At 39.8% G+C, this 18,125-nt stretch overlaps 2 protein-coding genes across 4 annotated transcripts; one reads left to right on the forward strand and one right to left on the reverse strand.

Moving 5' to 3' along the window:
- Positions 1-492: 492 nt before the first annotated feature.
- LOC116039763 (transcription intermediary factor 1-alpha-like) lies at positions 493-14,253 on the reverse strand. Of its 3 annotated transcripts, XM_035996005.1 has the most exons (20): positions 14,151-14,246; positions 13,508-13,810; positions 12,810-12,928; positions 12,543-12,690; positions 12,090-12,222; positions 11,789-11,905; positions 11,262-11,376; positions 11,018-11,164; positions 10,743-10,857; positions 9,698-9,837; positions 9,234-9,506; positions 8,576-8,698; positions 8,284-8,431; positions 8,096-8,153; positions 7,358-7,484; positions 5,027-5,322; positions 4,014-4,125; positions 3,091-3,165; positions 2,472-2,633; positions 493-2,255 (listed from the first exon to the last, which is right to left on the reverse strand). In XM_035996005.1, exons 2-20 carry the CDS (start codon positions 13,779-13,781, stop codon positions 1,686-1,688), a joined length of 3,252 nt encoding a protein of 1,083 aa, XP_035851898.1. In that variant the 5' UTR covers positions 13,782-13,810; positions 14,151-14,246; the 3' UTR covers positions 493-1,685. The 3 variants fall into 3 exon arrangements, with proteins under 3 accessions (XP_035851898.1, XP_035851899.1, XP_035851900.1); XM_035996006.1 differs by having other exon boundaries at positions 12,090-12,219; positions 13,508-14,253; XM_035996007.1 differs by having other exon boundaries at positions 8,576-8,638; positions 13,508-14,253.
- LOC116039770 (aldo-keto reductase family 1 member D1-like) lies at positions 13,561-17,465 on the forward strand. Its single transcript, XM_031284783.2, has 10 exons — positions 13,561-13,674; positions 14,448-14,716; positions 14,913-15,080; positions 15,173-15,289; positions 15,433-15,510; positions 15,766-15,888; positions 16,585-16,694; positions 16,844-17,009; positions 17,137-17,219; positions 17,307-17,465. The coding sequence occupies exons 2-10, from the start codon at positions 14,618-14,620 to the stop codon at positions 17,347-17,349; spliced, it is 987 nt and encodes a 328-aa protein (XP_031140643.1). The 5' UTR covers positions 13,561-13,674; positions 14,448-14,617; the 3' UTR covers positions 17,350-17,465.
- Positions 17,466-18,125: the final 660 nt, after the last annotated feature.

Here is an 18,125-nt window from a genome sequence, read left to right on the forward strand (position 1 = left end):
TGCGCACAGTCCAAAGTATAATAAGATAAGATAATAGATTAAGATATACTGTATTGTCCCCGAAGGGAAACAATAAAACCAAAGTAGATGTGGTCTGAGTGGAAGACAAATAACACAGGGGGGATTTTAATAAAAGTCGGTTTAAAAAAAAAGGGTAAAAAAGAAAGGTAAAAGAAAAAAGAAAATTTAAAGTTATTCTGGCCTATAACGTGTCCAAATTCCGTAAGTGATCTTTTTTTCCGATTTTAAAAATGCTTAGGTTTTCGAAAGAGGTTTGGTTACAATTGACTAGATTAGAACTCCTAAAGTGTAAAATGATCAAGTAATTCATAATGAAGCAAAGTAGAGGATAAGTATTAGCAAATGAGCATAACTTTGTGGAGCTTGTTAGGGATCAGAACCACCTTTTTCAGGTTGCATCATTTCACATTTTCTCCAAAAAATTAAAATAAAAAACAAAATAAAGGTGACAATAGTGGGAGAAAGCACAAGTCAGATCTATCTTTGTTTATTACAAATATTGTAAATGCAGGTTTAATGTTCAACATTGTTTGCAGAGTTCATTAGCAGGTCCTGTATATCCTCAATAAATAACAAAAGCAATAATATTAGACATGATTATCTATATTGAAAATGAAGTGTCAGTTTTTGATTCCTTCTTTTCACCTCAAGTGACATGATGACCATACAGAAATGTTTAGTTAATTGAATCTATGTCAAAAATGTTGTTTTTTTTTGATAATTGCACAATTTCAAAACGTTCAGTGAGGGAAACCAGCTCAAACAATAAGGCTTAGGCCTAATCTCATGTAAAAAAAAAAAAAAAAAAAAAAGGATCATGCTGCAGAAGGACAAGGACACAATACGGAGAACACGCTGTTGTCAGGGGCTGATGATGAGAAACTGATAATCATGTCTCCGAGTTATCTCAGACTGATAACAGTAAAGTCAACAAAGTCGGAAGAATTGTTCTCCTGATAAAAACCAACCAGGCTGCTGTTATGATAAAACATTGCTGGGATTTGGGGGATAAGAGGCCTCAAACTGGCAACACAGAAATTAAACCACAATAGTGGCAATTCATTTTCGTTCTCATACAACCAAGCAGCATAATCTTTTAATATGTCAGGTCGTTCTATATACAGTGGCCCTATATGTTAGATACAAAGCATTAATACAATACTAAACAAATAAAATACTATCGCAATAAAACATGATTTTTTTTATGAGCCAAATGGCTAATACAAGTTAGCCAAAATCTATAAACAAAAGGAAGGCATTACTATTTAAGACATCTTGCATGCATTACTAACCAAAACAGTTTTTTTTTTCGTATTTTGATGATGATAACTCATAGATGATCCTATCAACAAAGACCATCTTAAGTGTGCTTTTCAGTGTCGTTGTCAAAGAAAATAACTTTCAGTTACAGTAAAATTGTAACCTCTGTCCAGCAAAAAACAAAACACTTATTTACTCCTTTCATTGTGCAGCTACAGCATGACTGCTACTATACAAGTCTATTTAGTAAAGCAGAACCCCTTTTATCTATTGCAAATATAACATATATATTACAACAAAAAAAAGTTGTCTGATTGCAGCAAATGTCGGTCCCCACTGGGGCCACTTCTGTGGAAGACTGAAATCATCCATCCTTTCTACAGTTTCTCTCTGTTGTAATCCATCTATCCCTCCTCCTCTTTGGCTGTGTCTGCAGGAGCTGACTCCTTCTCCTGGCTTTCAGCTGGATCCACAGGCGTGTCCGTAGGGAGCTGAGGGCTCTCCTCTTTTGGGGAGCTGGGAGCTACTTTGTCTTTTGTTTCACTATCGGCAGCTGGGGAGCTTTCCAGCTCCTTCACAGGAGTCTCCTCGTCCTGCTTTGCCTCCTCTGCGGGAGGCAGGTCTCCATCCACAGCTGCTACCTTTTCACCCGCCGCCTTTTCACTCGTAGCAATCACCTTCTCCTCTGTTTCCGACTTTTCTTCCTCTGCCGGGACTGCCGCTTCTTCCAGAGGCGGCAAGTCCTCTTCCACAGGTGGGATTCCGTTTTCCGCAGGGCTTTGTGGTTTATCGTCTTCAATGGGAGCCATGCCTTCCTCCATCATCTCTTCCTCTTCATCTATCTCGTCCTCCAAAGGAGGGATCATCTGCTCTTCCCTCCCTCCCGGGAAGACCCTATCTGGGTAGACTAGTTTCAACTGTTCCTCAAAGTAGTCCTCCAAGTACAAGCCTGCACTCCCCACTTCTGAGGTCGCCTGTACAATTAGTGCACAGAAACGTTAGGTTCAAGAAAGCACCTGCAAATGATTGTTAAGTAGTATTTGCCAATACGCCAAACGTGTGATACAGTAAATAAAGAAATGCCACTGGGTAATTCACATTATGGCATTAGACATTACTATATTACAATCATTTTTGACGATAACTGGTTAATTTCCCACCAAATATATTGTATATAAAGTGATGTTTACCTTGTAGTACTTTGCACAGTTGAAAAATATGAGGCGGACGTCTGCGACAAACCCATCTGGACTACTATAGCATTCACCTTCCTGCGACTTTGACTCCAGTTTCTTCTTGACTATCGAGAGATCCATCGGAGTCTTGATCAGCTCTTTGTACCTTTTTGTCTCCTACATTAGAAAAACAGTCAAAGTCAAGCACCTAACATAACTGATATAAGAATCAGATTTTCTCTCAAAAATGAATAGCCACTTTCAAACAGTTTTTATACTAAAACACAACTACAACTCAATGTGATCTTACACAAAATAACTCCATTTTGTGTCTTTCCACAGTGGCTGATAAGACTTCACAAATGTACTACTTTCTGGTGGCAAGTTCACCCTTTCCAATTATGATTTAAAATAACTATCAAAGTACAAATTTACTCATTTAACAATTTCTCCACTGAAAACAATGTAGTAGCCTCTTCTGATGTTTTCCTTTCTAAATTAATAGAATACCTTTTACAACATTTGATTTTTACTCATCTACCTACTTCCAACACAAAGTAAGTTTCAGCAAAAAAAAAAAAAAAAACAGCACAGCTTTTACTTTATTGACAAAATACGTAATAGAGTAGCTTACTGATGGAGTAGCAGGCTGCTGGAAGTCAGTGCTGAAGTCATTGCAGAACAGACGTAGCAGCAGCCTCTCACACCTCTGCATGTATACAAATAAAAGAAAACATTAGATCATACATTTAACTGACCATGCTATGAAAGGGTGCATGACTTATCGACTCAATATCGTTATCGCAATATCACGCTGCGCAATATTATATCGAAAGCGTCGCAATAAGTATGCAATATTTTGTGGAGCGCTGCGTCCCGTCCGTTGGCTGTGTGGCTTAGTTGTGTTTGATTTAGAGCTCGCTTGAAACGCTATAATGATCATGTTTCATTGGCCAGTTACCGTGCCACTTTCACATGTTAGTGCACGTCAGTGCACGGGTCCACTATGTGACAAACCCTATGGAGCGTACCATGTGTGTGCATATTTCGACAGAGTGACAGCGTAAGTGAAGAAATAGAGACAAAAAAACGGAACGAATCAGAGAAGAAAAAGAAACGTGTCCTGTTCTCTTTATTTATATATTTGATACTGTCCAACCAGTAAAACATGTCCTATTCTCTTTATTAGAGAATAGGAGTTAGTTATTTATTTATTCATGTTGGACCAGTCCAATATGACAGTCAGTTGAAATAAACCGTGTGTTGTAAGAAAACTTGTTTAATTTGTTATGAATCTATTTTGATGCGTTTTCCCGTAACTTTTGTAATTTTACATATGTTTAAAAATATCGAAATTAATAGTGATATCGCAATATTCATAATCAATATCGCAATATCACATTTAGTCAATATTGTGCAACCCTAATGCTATGTAGAGAAAATGAAACTTGTTGCATGGGAGACAGTGAGAAGAATGACTATGAAAACACAACGATCAGGGTTAGGCGCTAAAGAATATCCTGCACAGAAACGTGAATAACAGCTGAGTGAGCATACCCTTCTTTCAACAGGTGGGCATCCTTCAGAGACGGGGTCATCCTTGCCGTCACAGTCGTACTTCATCTCAGGAGAGGCGAGGTCTCGGCAGAGCGAACAGAACCATTCCCCGCTGCAGAGAGACATCAGGGCAGGAGAAGCTGTCAGGACAGACGCGTGGAGTGACCGACTACTGCCGAATATGACCAAATCTGTACTGTCTGTCCTGCTGTCAGGGTCGACTGCACAGAGCAGCCAGGGTTAGTCATTACAAAGACCTGGAGAACAGGCTATCAGAATCCCCATCATCAGAATACTTTTCTCTTTTTTGAATTAAATGAGTACATACATACTGTATACTATTATACATGATTGCAAACATGACTGACACATTATAAACGGGTGTAGCAATGCTTGAGTTTTACTACAAGAAATGGAAGAATTGCATCATGAATAGGCTCATAAACGTTTTGTTTTTTTGTTGGTTAAATACTTTCCCTCATTTGTTGATCATGCTTTTCAGATGTACAGCCACTCAGTAACAAAACGTCCAGTATCATTGCAGCTGCATTAAAATATCATTTAAAAAACTAATATTCATACTATCATAAAAACACACTCGTCAGATTAGACCACACAAGGACACCGTTGGCAATATGCTCAAGGATCTCAGGATCAAAAAGTTCATGGCAAAGGAAGAGTGAACCCAAGTGGAAAGCTCTTGTACTTTCCATCACCACCAAAATATTCTCTACAAGCAATGTTGATAGAATGGGCTAATTAATAACACAAACATTTCATGTTAGATTGTTTTAAATTACAGAGAAAAATTAAAACGTTGGTGTGCCAATTATTACAGCAGTTATGACAATATTCTCCAACTTTGGTTTGGAAAAACTTTGATAAAATAATAATTTTCAAAAAATAATATGTGGACATACAGTAGCCTTCAAATGTACTTAAGTGTCAAACAGCATTATGATGATCTATTGTGCTACCATAGCATTGAGACAATGACAATCTGTGTCTCTCACCTGGGAGACTCATTGAGAGCGGGAATGTGGCAGGCCAGATGAAAGACTTTGGGACACTTGTCGCAACAGAGCAGCTCCCCTCCGTTCTGACAGACGGCGCACCAGTCCTCATTAGGATCTTCCTCCGGCTCCGCTCTCTTCTCGGACTCTGGCTGGGCTGCGGGCTGCGGACGCTGCTCTTTCCCAGACTCTGATCCAGGGACTGGGACTGGGATTGGCACCTTTAGCTGCTGCCGAGGCTTTGACTGAGCCCCGGTGCTGCTGTCCGGCAGGCTGGACCCTACGCTGGACTGCACCTGTAGGCAAAGGAAAAGTGGGATGTATGCAGTTAGATACAATGACTCCGAGAAGAAAAAAAACCTAGACAGTAGGAAAGCGAGCATTTGACATTTTGTCTACATGCGACATTTCGAAACAAAATGCTAAATTTACTAAGACATTCTGCACTTAAGTAATTTAGGGCTGGGCGATAATTCAATAGGATAATTTATCGCCCTTTCAATGGAATCCTATGGTGATGAAATCATATATCGAGATATTGTGATAACAATGATGTCATCTAAGTCGATAACAAGCACATACTAACTCACATTTCTCAGAGAATCTGATGTGAAATACTTTGAGGGAGTATCATTTGAAGATTGCGGTTGTGTTTCTACATCACACTATACATTATCCTTCAGTTCAAAGCGATTAACAAACTGGACTCCAACTGGAAACCTTCCAGTCAAAAGAATCTCCAACTTTAAGCTCCATTACCCCAGAATACAATACATGCATACAGCTCAGGACTGGGTCCTCTCTGCATATTAATGTGAACAGGTCCACTTGGAACCTAAATGTTGGTTCAAATAAATTGGGAGTAGTGTTTTCAACAACAGTGTGCAGGGTTTTTATTCATTCCTTCATTCAGCTTTATTGTTTAACTCCTGCGTGCCTACACCCAAGACTTGTTTATGGGTATACCTTATTGTAGTTAAATCAAACTATTGTCTTAATCTGATTTCTCTGTATTTGTGTGCATGCATGTAAACATAGTCAGTGTATAGTTGGAAAAAAAATTCTCCATACTAGCACTTGAAACTGTTTGTTCATTTTGCACTTTGCAAGTTCTTAATAAAATGAGAAAATACTCAATACATTTCATTTGTTAAGTATTTAATTTACACAGTAGTGTACAAAAATAGGCTTTACCATGTGGTTATTTCATATAGACTATTTATTTATTAAAATACCAGAATACATTCTCTATTGTGATGTGATGTGATGTGTATATATATATATATATATATATATATATATATATATATATATATATATATATATATATATATATATATATACACACACACACACACACACACACACACACTCACCTAGGAAGGATTATTAGGAACACCATACTAATACCGTGTTTGACCCCCTTTTGTCTTCAGAACTGCCTTAATTCTGTGTGGCATTGATACAACAAGGTGCTGGAAGCATTCTTTAGAAATGTTGGCCCATATTGATAGGATAGCATCCCCCACACCATTACACCACCACCACCACCAGCCTGCCCAGTGATAACAAGGCACGACGGATCCATGCTCTCATTCTGTTTACGCCACATTCTGACTCTGCCATCTGAATGTCTCAACAGAAATCGAGACTCATCAGACCAGGCAACATTTTTCCAGTCTTCAACTGTCCAATTTGAGCTCGTGCAAATTGTAGCCTCATTTTCCTATTTTTAGTGGAGATGAGTGGTACCCACTGGGGTCTTCTGCTGGTGTAGCCCATCCGCCTCAAGGTTGTTCGTGTTGTGGCTTCACAAATGCTTTGCTGCATACCTCAGTCAAAGTAGATCTTCTATCAGCTGGAATCAGTCGGCCCATTCTCCTCTGACCTCTAGCAAGGCAAGGCATTTTCGCCCCCCAGGACTGCAGCATACTGGATGTTTTTCCTTTTTCAGACCATTCTTTGAAAACCCTAGAAATGGTTGCGCGTGAAAATCCCAGTAACTGAGCAGATTGTGAAATACTCAGACCAGCCCGTCTGGCACCAACAACCATGCCACGCTCAAAGTTGCTTAGATCACCTTTCTTTCCCATTCTGACATTCAGTTTGGAGTTCAGGAGATTGTCTTGACCAGGACCACACTCCTAAATGCATTGAAGCAGCTGCCATGTGATTGGTTGATTAGATAATCGCATTAACCAGAAATTAAACAGGTGTTCCTAATAAACCTTTAGATGAGTGTATATTATTGAGATATGAAATGACCTACATCGAGATAGAAGATTTTGGCCATGTGGCCCAGCCCTAATGTAACCCCAGTGATTCTCTTACAAATCGAACTTCATCCTCATCCTCTGGCTCGTCTTTGATGACGATGACGGGCCCTGGGGACGACCTTCTCCGTCGCTTGACTGAGGGGGCAGATGGAGGCTCAGAAGTCTGCCTCCAGGAAGTCGTCCTTCAACAAACAGATTGCCAGTGAGATGAGAAGGGAATATTGTGACCATGATATAGTAAAAAAAAAAAAAGCACTGGCCTTGTTTCATGCATTGCTTTGGAAGATCAAATTGTGTTTGTCCTCTGAATCACTTGGATGCCACTTGTTACATATTAGTTACATAATGACAGCTTAGTAAAAACTTAAAAATAAGTGCCACATAGGGTACACATAAACTATATTAACTAAGAAAGATATTTGAGGGAGCCAACTATATTGTAGGCTAAAACAAGGGAGTGGAGTGTAAGACTGAAGGCTGATTACAGACAACGGCTGTCAAAACATGACAGGATGTAAAGTAATTTTAGTGTTGTGCGTAGGCTTCTAATCACATATTAAAAGCAGCAAGTAGCACTTCCCACGGGTCTATCTAGTTAACAAGCACATATTCAAAACAACATAAAGGAATAACATAAAGATTAGTCATAATCTGTCCCAGAGACAGGGAACAGAGGCTAAATGTTTTCAGCTTTCAGAACATGTTCACCATATTTGAACACTCAATCGTAAAAATGAATGAATGGAAGAAGCGAGGAACTGTGATGAGAACTGATTTTAGGATCTTTTCTTACCCTGTGCTTCTGTCTGAAGAAGAGGGTTTGGCCATCGGGGAGTTCTGCCTTACTTGAACTTGAGAGAAGATGAAATGAAAACTTTTTTTAGGTTTGGAAGTCATGATGAAAACATTAGATTTAAAAAGTAATTTTCACACAGGATAGGAACTTTCGGGCTGCTGCTACAGCAGAGCAGTGATAATGACCTGCTATGTGATTAAATGTGCTTGTTTTGTCCGCAGGTGCTGAAGCTAGACTTGGAGCAAAGCTGGGTTTGGGAATAGAGATGGTGATGGAGGGGACAGATCCACCAGCCTCACTCCTTTTCAGTAAAGAGGACTCCGTCGGGCCCCGCTTTGGGAAATGAAAACAAAACAAGATGTAATAAATGCTTCATAAAAGTTACACTAAACCAAAATAAAATAGTACTTTCTCTCTTTGGAAACATGTTAGACTGGAGACCTCGTAGGTCCCTCTCCATTCTCCTCTCGTACCAACCTGATGTAGTGACATCTGTGTAGCTGCTCCGGCAGACAGAGGCTGTGGGTAGCGAGACGTACCCTGCAACACATCCACGGGTTTAGGGAGGAAGCTAGAGCTTTGGATCAGATCTCTCAGAGACTAGATGTAGAAGAAAGTTGAAGTTGAAAGAATAGTTTAGGTTTTAACAAAGCAAGTTTAGAATGAACTATAAGTCACTCAGTCTGATTTGACTGACTGGAAACAATAGGTGTAAAGACGTAACTAAAACCACTTCTGCTTTTATTTACCAGTGAAACATTTAGTCCAAGACATATCTCGAGGATAAAATCCTGAGGTAAGAAACGGTGGTATCTACAAGCTGAAAAGGATCCAATATAATCTAGTAGATAAACATACTTGAATTAACCCACTCTTGAGGCAGAAGATAAAAGTTTTATCAAAACCGTTAAAACAATATTTATGTCAAAACTCATGTGATTAAAAAACATGAAGTGGGCTGAAGACAACACCAGCGTTGGGAACTTGATGCTTTACGCAGTCTTTCTGGTATTTGACACTGATAAGCACCGTCTACGAAAACTTTACACGTGACAGGCCATGTTTGGCATTCAGAACATACAGTACATTCCTCACACAGGGACACATTCCCATCTTTCTTCATGCTCTAACTTACCTGAGCAGCTTGGAACCCTGTGTTGTGAAGCATGGATGATGTGGGGCTTCTAGTGTTGGGGTGGGAGCTTCCGTATCTGCGTCCTGGCTGTCCCAAGCTGGGGGGGCCTTGGGAGGGGGACGACCCACCATGGATGGGTCTAGTTGGGGGTGGAGGGCCGGGAGGTCCTGGAGGGCCGGGGGGTCCTGGGGGTCCTGGGAGCCTGACATTTTGGTACCAGGACCAATGACTAGGAGGAGGCTGCCTGTGGGGCTGCTGGGAAAGCTTGTCCACCTTAAACAGTGGAATGAATGATGAAATAAAAGAAAAGCATTTAGTATTTAGTAGGGTTAACAGTAGTGAGCAAGAGGAAGATTTAACAAATTTGAGCAAAACAGTGGCTTTGTGTTTTTAGGCTCCTCTGTCTCTGTCACACATTAACTTGTCAGGGTATTACAAACTACTTACTGGGATGAAAGTCCTACCTGCAGCTGGAGCTGAGCCAGCGTGTTCTGTCGCTGCTGAGCTGAGACTGAGAGACCTCCAGCGGGTGCCTCTGCTCTGGGACCGGCCTGGTGGTTGGTGATGGGCGGCCGGCCCGGACCCCTTTCTACAACCAGAGAACCTGAAGAGAATAAGCAAACAATCAAGAAATAAATCATAAATTCTATCCCAGTCCTCTGGTTGGAGGGAGTACTAGCAAAACAGTGTTGTTGCCACATCAGCTAAAAGAGTAGTCCACCATTGTCAGACTCACAACGGACAGTTAAAAAAGGATCAAAATCAATGAAAAACCTGGCGCCTACAATACCCACAATGCAACTCAAACGCCGACAATTTATCCAGATATTTGAGTGTGTTATGCTAGTGCGCTAGCAGATGCTAATATAGTCGGGAGCTGCTAGCCTCAAGCAGGAGATGAGTAGCTGGCTACAGAGGTCTGTAAACCTGACATCTTTCTAAACTCCACAGCCCTAAATTCATTTTCCATTTTTTCAAGATTTTTTTTCGGGAATTTTTAGGCTGCGTCGAGGAGTAAACCTCTGTATATGGGCGTCCGCTTTACCAACTGAGCTATCCGGGCGCACTAATTTTTCATTTTCATAGTTTTGAGCTACAACCAAAGCTGACTCACATGACATCACTAAAGTAAATATATATCAGCGGAATGGAGAATTCATACAGGTATCCAGCCTCTCATACATTAATGTTCCTGTTTAAGACTACTGTCCGCAACCTGACATTCTCCTTTAAAGAAATCCATAAATGTGGTTAAACAAAAAAAAAAAAAAGAAGATAATGGAGAAGATTATATAACATGAAAATATAAGATTAAGAAAAATGTTCCCCACATGTCTTTATCTTCTTTGTCTTTATAACCTTTATTTTGTTTGTCAAAGTGGAAACTATTTTGCAAATCGTAACAGCTGCGGGAAAATAAACTGCACACTACTTCTAGAATCGGTTAGCAATCAAAAACAGTTGCTGCTTGACTCATAATGTAAGTTTCTAAGTAAGTGTACATCTTACCAAGGTCTACATTTGTGGCCCAGAAACCAGAGCGACACTGAAAGCGCACAGAACTCTGAGGGACGATGGAGGGATTACAGCTCGCTCTCATCAGGTAATGGATCTGAAAAAGGATCTAGAAGACAGGAAATTTCAAAGGCTTACCCAACGTTATAAAAGTACTGTAGGGTTTTGTCAAATTATTATTTAAATTATTTATGTATTTATTTAGTTTTGTATTTACTACAACAACAGAAAGTATTTTTAAATTGCTGTTTGATGTTAAAGTCACTCACCAGTCTCTTGCAGTACAGGAGGGCTGTTCCACTATGGCTGGCTGTAGCCCATTTGGTAAAGCTGATGACATGGTCCAGGTGCCTGGTCAGACAGTTGACATCCTCTTGCTGCTTTTTTAAACCCAGCTCATGGTCCTTAGTCAGAGCCTAGGGGTACATGTGTGCATGAATTGTCAGAAAAAAAGGCATTTTAAATGTCATAGTTACCTTTGAAAAGTCATTAAACAATGGAGATTAAACATACCTCAAGCTGGTTAACCAGAATCTTTCCCTTCCTGTTGATCTCCATAATCAAGTTACAGATAGACTTCTTTATTTCATTAGTGACAGCCTTCCGGTTTTCTTCAACTTGCTGGAGTCTGTGAAAATAAATGTAATATCATGTCCAGGATAAAAAACCTAAGTCTGGAAAAATATACAGAATTTGTAAAGGTTCACACCCAGGCGTTTTCGCGGTGGCACGATTACATACAAAGACAATGCAAAGACACAATTAGAGATTGGCGGCGGGCGGCGGGCAGCGGGAATGGTGCAACACGAATGACGCGAAATTCGCGGCATTTGCATGAGCTGAAATATTTTAACACTGGCGTGAATAACGCAAGTAGTGCAAATGCGAGTAAATACAAATGATCACAATAATCCCGTGACCAAACTCACGCAATCAAACTCACATGATTATAGCAACACAAATATTCGATTCTCATGGGTGTGAACACACCATGAGTATTATATATATATATATGCCCCAGCTGTAGAGGAGAACTTTACCCAGTGCTGATACAGCTGGACATGTCCTCAATGGCCTTTCTTTTCTCTTGCAACTGCTGCGTCATGTTCTCCAGATACTGTTTGTGGTTCCTGTATGCATCCTCCAAAAACTGGTAGCTGGACACAAAGAATATTCGCATTAATGATTTGATCACTTGTTCATGCTGTTTTGGTCCAATTAAATTTAGTCTATCACTAATTAAATTGAATTTGAATAATATGACTGATATAACTTGTTCTAATACTAAAATGGATTTGACATGAATACACATGATCAGCCTATCAAGGGAACTCAGCCTACTTGTGATCCTTGTGCTTAAGCAGCTGACAGTCCCGACAGGTGAGTCGGTCACACGTCTCACAAAACAGCTTCAGTGGCTCCTGCTTGTGGATGTCACAAAACACAGGCTTCTGTGTGGACATACCTAATGCTTCTGGGACAATAGAATTAAGAACATAGACAAATGTAAAGTCAGCTTATGTCACCCTAGATGTTTGCTCAGTTTTATACCTATACAATCATTATCATGACATCTTGCCAGAACAGTACTCAAAACTCATCTGAGAGGTAGAAAAATTGTCACGGCTGTCAGAGTCTTTTCTGAACAGCTGCCAACAGCTGCCACGCTGCCAACAGCTGCCACGCCCTCTCTTCAATCGTTGAACAACCTAACGGCTAAGCCGGAAACATGTTGGAATGGATAATCTAGTTACAGAGAAACTGCTTTTCCCTGCTGCGTATGACACACACTACCTGGAGACATCTCCTCCTTCTGGCGTATGGTGTGATCCCTGGTGAACTTGACCCTTTGGTGCGCCTCAATACATGTCACACACAGAAACTCCACACACTCCACGCAGTAACCTGTTGCCTCTGTGTTGTCATCGCAGCTCATACACACCTTTCGAAGACAAACATAAAGAACAAGCGAAAAATCAGCACTGTAGTCTTGGGAGAGTGGTGTCATAAAAACAAACTGTTGTGAGACGAACGGCTCAGGATAGGAAAGTGAGGACCAACCTGGCTGGTTTTCTCCACGGTGCTGCTCGGCACCTCAGCAGAGTCTTTGACAAAGAAATTATCCAACATGTCTATCTCCCAGCATTCCTGTCTGCATACTGGACATCGAATGGCACCCACTGGAGCAAGAGACCAGATACAATATTAAAGGTGTCGGCTCAAAACTACTTACATGACTTATTGTTTAGAACAAACACAGAGCTGGGTGACATGAGACTAGAAATCACCTAGGATTTTAATAAGATATAAATACACAGAGATGGGCGAACAGTTATAGTATTGACTCAGTAATTTGAGACTAGGGTGTTAGTTACATAATACATCATTTTGCTGTTCTTAAAGGCTGCATTTCAATGAAATTAAACTTGTATGAGTTTATCTGTATGGCACAGCCGAGTGACAGCATTAACAACTAATGCCTCTGTCTGGCGTGTGTCTGTCAGTCAACATAATTCATTGCAAACCTGTTGTCATATTATATCAATGTCATAAAAGATCTTGAGATTTTGTATCGTTCACATCATCTAGCCCCACTAATGGGTTGCACATTCAAAAATTAAATAACTTAACTAACGTTAACGTTACATGTATCTGCTGGCTAGCCCAACCTGCTTCAGTTCTAGGTTGATATAAAGAGCTTTTCTGCACTGTACATCAATCCCAACTCTATCAGAGTTGCTACAATACACTATTCTCACGTGATTTGTTGTGGTCGACTTGGCCTTGTGAGTCACGCCTCGGATCAGCACTCCTGAAGGGGGCCGGGAGACACCTCTTGCAGAAAGAATGAAGACACGGCAGGAGTTTGGGCTCTCTGTTGTGGAAGCTCAACTTGCAGATAGGACAAGTATCCATGAGCCCGAAGGTGCCTTGCTGTTTCAGCCTCTCTTCCTCGGCTGGCAAACTTTCTGCCTCGTTTTCCACGATAATGACAATGTCGTCGTTATCAACATTTTCGACACTTTCATCCATTTTTTTTGGCTGCTTCCTGATCAATCAATATAGCGTTGCGATTGGAAACAAAGGAGAGCCTATAATTTCCCTGACTTAACAAGCCAGATAGGGAATATAAATAGTAATATTATGCATTACAACATTAACGGCACAGTCATTTCTTCCTACAAGATGGCTTATTAAACTGTGCGATAACAATTTTAGTTGAAGTGTAACTGTTAATTATTTCCGTTTTGGAAGCTAACTAAATTAGCAACGTAGCCTATTTTAATGGCAAATAAGCCAGAGACAATAAATGATTAAGTCCCCGGTTTGTGGCGTTTCCTATTTAAACAGGCGAATGATAACAGCACACAGTCACTTGTGGATTAAAATTACGCTACATACATAGTATTTTGAAGCTCATATGTCCATGGCGACTTGTGCATTCTTTGCTCAAAACACATACCATATTTTACCCAGACGGCACTGCGGTGTTTTTAAAGCTACAGTGTCCTGTTGAGGCCACAATACATTCTGTAGAAGGCAAATTGAAATTTGACATTTTCAACCAATGGTCATGAACCTATGTTATATGTTGAGCCCAAAAGTTAAAATGCTAATCATGAACTCTCCTGATTCACGTGTGAATGTTAGACACTGTTGTTTTATCTGTAAGATATTGTTGTCTTATCACTCTCTCAGTTATTTGCCAGTTTAAGTGGGAGGATGCTCTTTCTACCTGGGAGGAGTCTTTGCTGTGGTCGAAGTACAGTAGGACATTGACTGTGTCAACGTCTACCATTTGGCATATATAACCTGGGTCCTTGAATAAAGACACAAACAGCAGCACTGGGAAAGTGACTGACACTTTGATGAACATGGACCTCACAGCTGAGAATCACTCCATTCCTCTGAGTGATGGAAACAGCATACCTTTGATGGGACTGGGAACTTATGGGGATCCCCGCAGGGTAAGACACAGTATTTAGCTAGATTGCTTATAGGACAGACATTTATAATTCACCTGCAAGTCACAAAAACAATTTCACTTGACACTGACTTTGCTTCAAAAATCGTATTTACTCTCAAGGTGTGTGTGTGTGTGTGTGTGTGTGTGTGTGTGTGTGTGTGTGTGTGTGTGTGTGTGTGTGTGTGTGTGTTTTATAGACCCCTAAAGGAACTGCATATGAATCAGTCAAAGTGGCTATTGAAATAGGGTACAGACACCTTGATGGGGCTTTGGTCTATTTCAATGAACATGAGGTGGGACAAGCCATAAGGGAGAAAATTGCAGATGGAACTGTGAAAAGAGAGGACATATTTTACTGTGGAAAGGTTTGCAAAGTTTGCTTCTTTGTGTGAGTGTCTGGAAATAGTTGTGTTACTTTGCAACAACTAATTCCCTTTCGTATGCACTACTTATGCAGTTGTGGAACACATTCCATCCCCCAGGATTGGTTCGACCTGCTTTGGAGAAAACGTTGAAGACATTACAGCTGGATTATGTCGACCTCTATATTGTAGAAATGCCCACAGCCTTCAAGGTAATCGTGTATTTAATGTCACATTAAAAAGATACCTGTTGAAATTGTCGAAACAGCAATACATTGTTTATTCTGTATTTCATTTCATCAATACTAATAGCTGTGAATTATTGCCAAAATCACTGAATATTATTTTTTTGAAGCCAGGAGATACATATTACCCCAAAGATGAGAATGGGAAATGCATTTATCACCAAACAGATCTCTGTGCAACATGGGAGGTGAGACATGTTGGTAAATCATTTATGGAGAACACTATCTATAACTTAAGTATTTATGAAAATTAACTATGCCTTTATTTCTTTTTAAGTCTACAAAGCCTTTCATTCCCAACCTATTAATAAGAGGTACTGCCTATAGGTCAATGACACATGTAGAAAGAGATAAGTAACACTGGCCATTCATCATAGATATGTGCTCAAGGTCAGGAACCTAACCCATGGCCATATTGTGTGCCATAAAACTTTTTTTGACAGGCTTTGGAGGCTTGCAAAGATGCTGGGCTGATAAAATCTCTTGGAGTATCCAACTTCAACAAGAGACAACTGGAGTTGATCCTTAACAAACCTGGGCTGAAACACAAGCCTGTGTCGAACCAGGTACAGAGGTTAATAACACACCTAAGGCAAATTCAGATAAAAACATTAACTTTGGATTATAGAAGAAAATAAATGGCTGAAAAAACACAACACAGTTATTATGTATTATAGATAGATACTTTATTCATCCCGAAGGAAATTGTAGGCATCCAGTAGCTTACACAACCATAACACAACAAACACATATACAAACATACATAAGAATAAAAATAAAAATCACTCACAGAAATGCAATGACCATGATAAGGTGCTATGGTAGACTGTGTGCAACGGTGATAGTGCAAAAGTGAACAGTGCAGGGATTGAACAGTGCAGTAGAGTATTATTAAATATTAACTATGACTATGAAATATTAACATCATAACATATTAACTGACTGATTAAATAAGAATAAGAACAAAATATAACAGGAAATAAGTTAAAAGATGTAGATGTTTATGAAGTATGATGCTAAACAAATATAATATACAAATGTTGTTGAAAAACCAACGTAGAAGAACTGTCTTGTTCTCTTTAGAAATCACAAAGTAGCCAGTGTTTTGAATCAGATCGTTTATCACGTGCAGCACAGAGAGAACGAACTGGTTCGGCACATAAATACTGAATAACACAGCAAACAAGTCTCACAGAGACAAATTAAGTATATCTTCAGCAACTAACAAACACTATTTGTGCTTCTTCTTCTTTTTAACGCAGGTTGAATGCCATCCATATTTCACTCAGCCAAAGTTGCTTGAGTTCTGCCAGCAGAACAATATTGTCATTGTGGGATACAGCCCTTTGGGGACATCTAGAGATGCATCCTGGTATGAGAGAGAAATGCATATTGAGTCACATCACATTGAGTTCATAACTGAGTCTTCTGCATTCATATGACCTTTCACTAATAAAGTAGGCATTTAACTGTGAAAGTATAATGTGCGGTGTAAAATCAATTTCACTATCATTTCAACAGGGTGAACCTAAAATGCCCCCCATTGTTGGAAGATGAGCTACTGGCATCAATTGCTAAAAAGTATAACAAGACCACAGCCCAGGTGGCCTTGAGGTTCAACGTGCAGAGAGGAGTGGTGGTCATCCCGAAGAGCTTCAACCCTGTTCGCATAAAGGAGAACTTTCAGGTTTGTTTGTATGGCATCAGTTAAGACAGCCATTCAGCATGCTGGGTATAGCCTGCAAAAGATCATCTTCAAAAACAGGAAATATAATATGAAATTTGTTGCGATCGGTCTGTTTTTAAAACTGCAGATATTCGACTTCTCTCTTTCTGAGACTGAGATGAAGGCAATTGAGGGATTGAACAAGAATACTCGTTTTGTGGAGCTTCTCATGTGAGTATACGGTGTGAGTCATGTTCTGTTCATGTAATAAATAAATAAATAGATAGTAATTACTGTTTCTCTTCATTGACTCAACAGGTGGTCTGATCACCCAGAGTATCCATTTCATGATGACTACTAGATGCCATAGATGTCAAGACTTCAGCTAAATGGGATCAAATAAGCTGGCTTGTTCACTTTGTTGCTTTTACAACGTTTTGTGCCTTTACTTGAAAAATAATTTTATATTGTACATTTTATGAAATATGTCAGATAAATACTTGTGTCGATTAAAACCACTTTATTAAAGCAGACCAGTTTCTGTATTCATATTTTTCATTTTAAGCCCCTGTGATTGATTTAAAGACAAATGGAAAACACAGTTCTCAGTCTCACTTTTTAGGCAAACGCAGCAATCTTGATCACGTATTCGGCCGATGTTGAACATACTTGTCCCGTCTTTGCAGCGAACTCCTGTAGAAATAATCAGAATCAGCTTTATTTGCCAGGTATGAGGACACATACGAGGTTGCTTTGGATTATACATACAAATAATGCTGCTTTATGGTGCCGTGGGACAAATTAGAGTTATGCCTACTGAAAGTGTTTGGAAAAGTAGTACAAAAGGCGATCTAAAGTATTTTTAAAGGTACATAGTTGCTCAAACGTGGCGTCTAGATAGTAGCCGTAATAGGAGGGATTATTGCGACCACACCTTGGCGTTTGGTTACAAAATGCATCCTTAATTACAACCTGAATGGCATTGTTTTCCCTTCATTTTACTGATTCGACACACAATAGCAGCCATTATTTGTTGTTTTTGCTACACGTTGTTGCAAATTGCAGTTTTACAGGCAAAACAGGTCGGTTGTGGCGAGTTTACGGCGAGTATACAACTCGGCCTCGAACTCGGAAGTA

Source organism: Sander lucioperca, chromosome 20 (genome assembly GCF_008315115.2).
Source record: "Sander lucioperca isolate FBNREF2018 chromosome 20, SLUC_FBN_1.2, whole genome shotgun sequence".
Taxonomy (NCBI): Eukaryota; Metazoa; Chordata; class Actinopteri; order Perciformes; family Percidae; genus Sander; species Sander lucioperca.

Coding starts and splice junctions, on each gene's coding strand:
- LOC116039763 (XM_035996005.1), bottom strand. CDS start 13,781: ATGGATGAAAGTGTCGAAAATGTTGATAACGACGACATTGTCATTATC. Junction 8,154..8,283: donor CACATTTAATCACATAGCAG/GTCATTATCACT, acceptor TCTTCTCTCAAG/TTCAAGTAAGGCAGAACTCC. Junction 7,485..8,095: donor TCTTCAGACAGAAGCACAGG/GTAAGAAAAGAT, acceptor TGTTTGTTGAAG/GACGACTTCCTGGAGGCAGA.
- LOC116039770 (XM_031284783.2), top strand. CDS start 14,618: ATGAACATGGACCTCACAGCTGAGAATCACTCCATTCCTCTGAGTGAT. Junction 15,511..15,765: donor ATCTCTGTGCAACATGGGAG/GTGAGACATGTT, acceptor TTTTTTTGACAG/GCTTTGGAGGCTTGCAAAGA. Junction 16,695..16,843: donor ACATCTAGAGATGCATCCTG/GTATGAGAGAGA, acceptor TCATTTCAACAG/GGTGAACCTAAAATGCCCCC.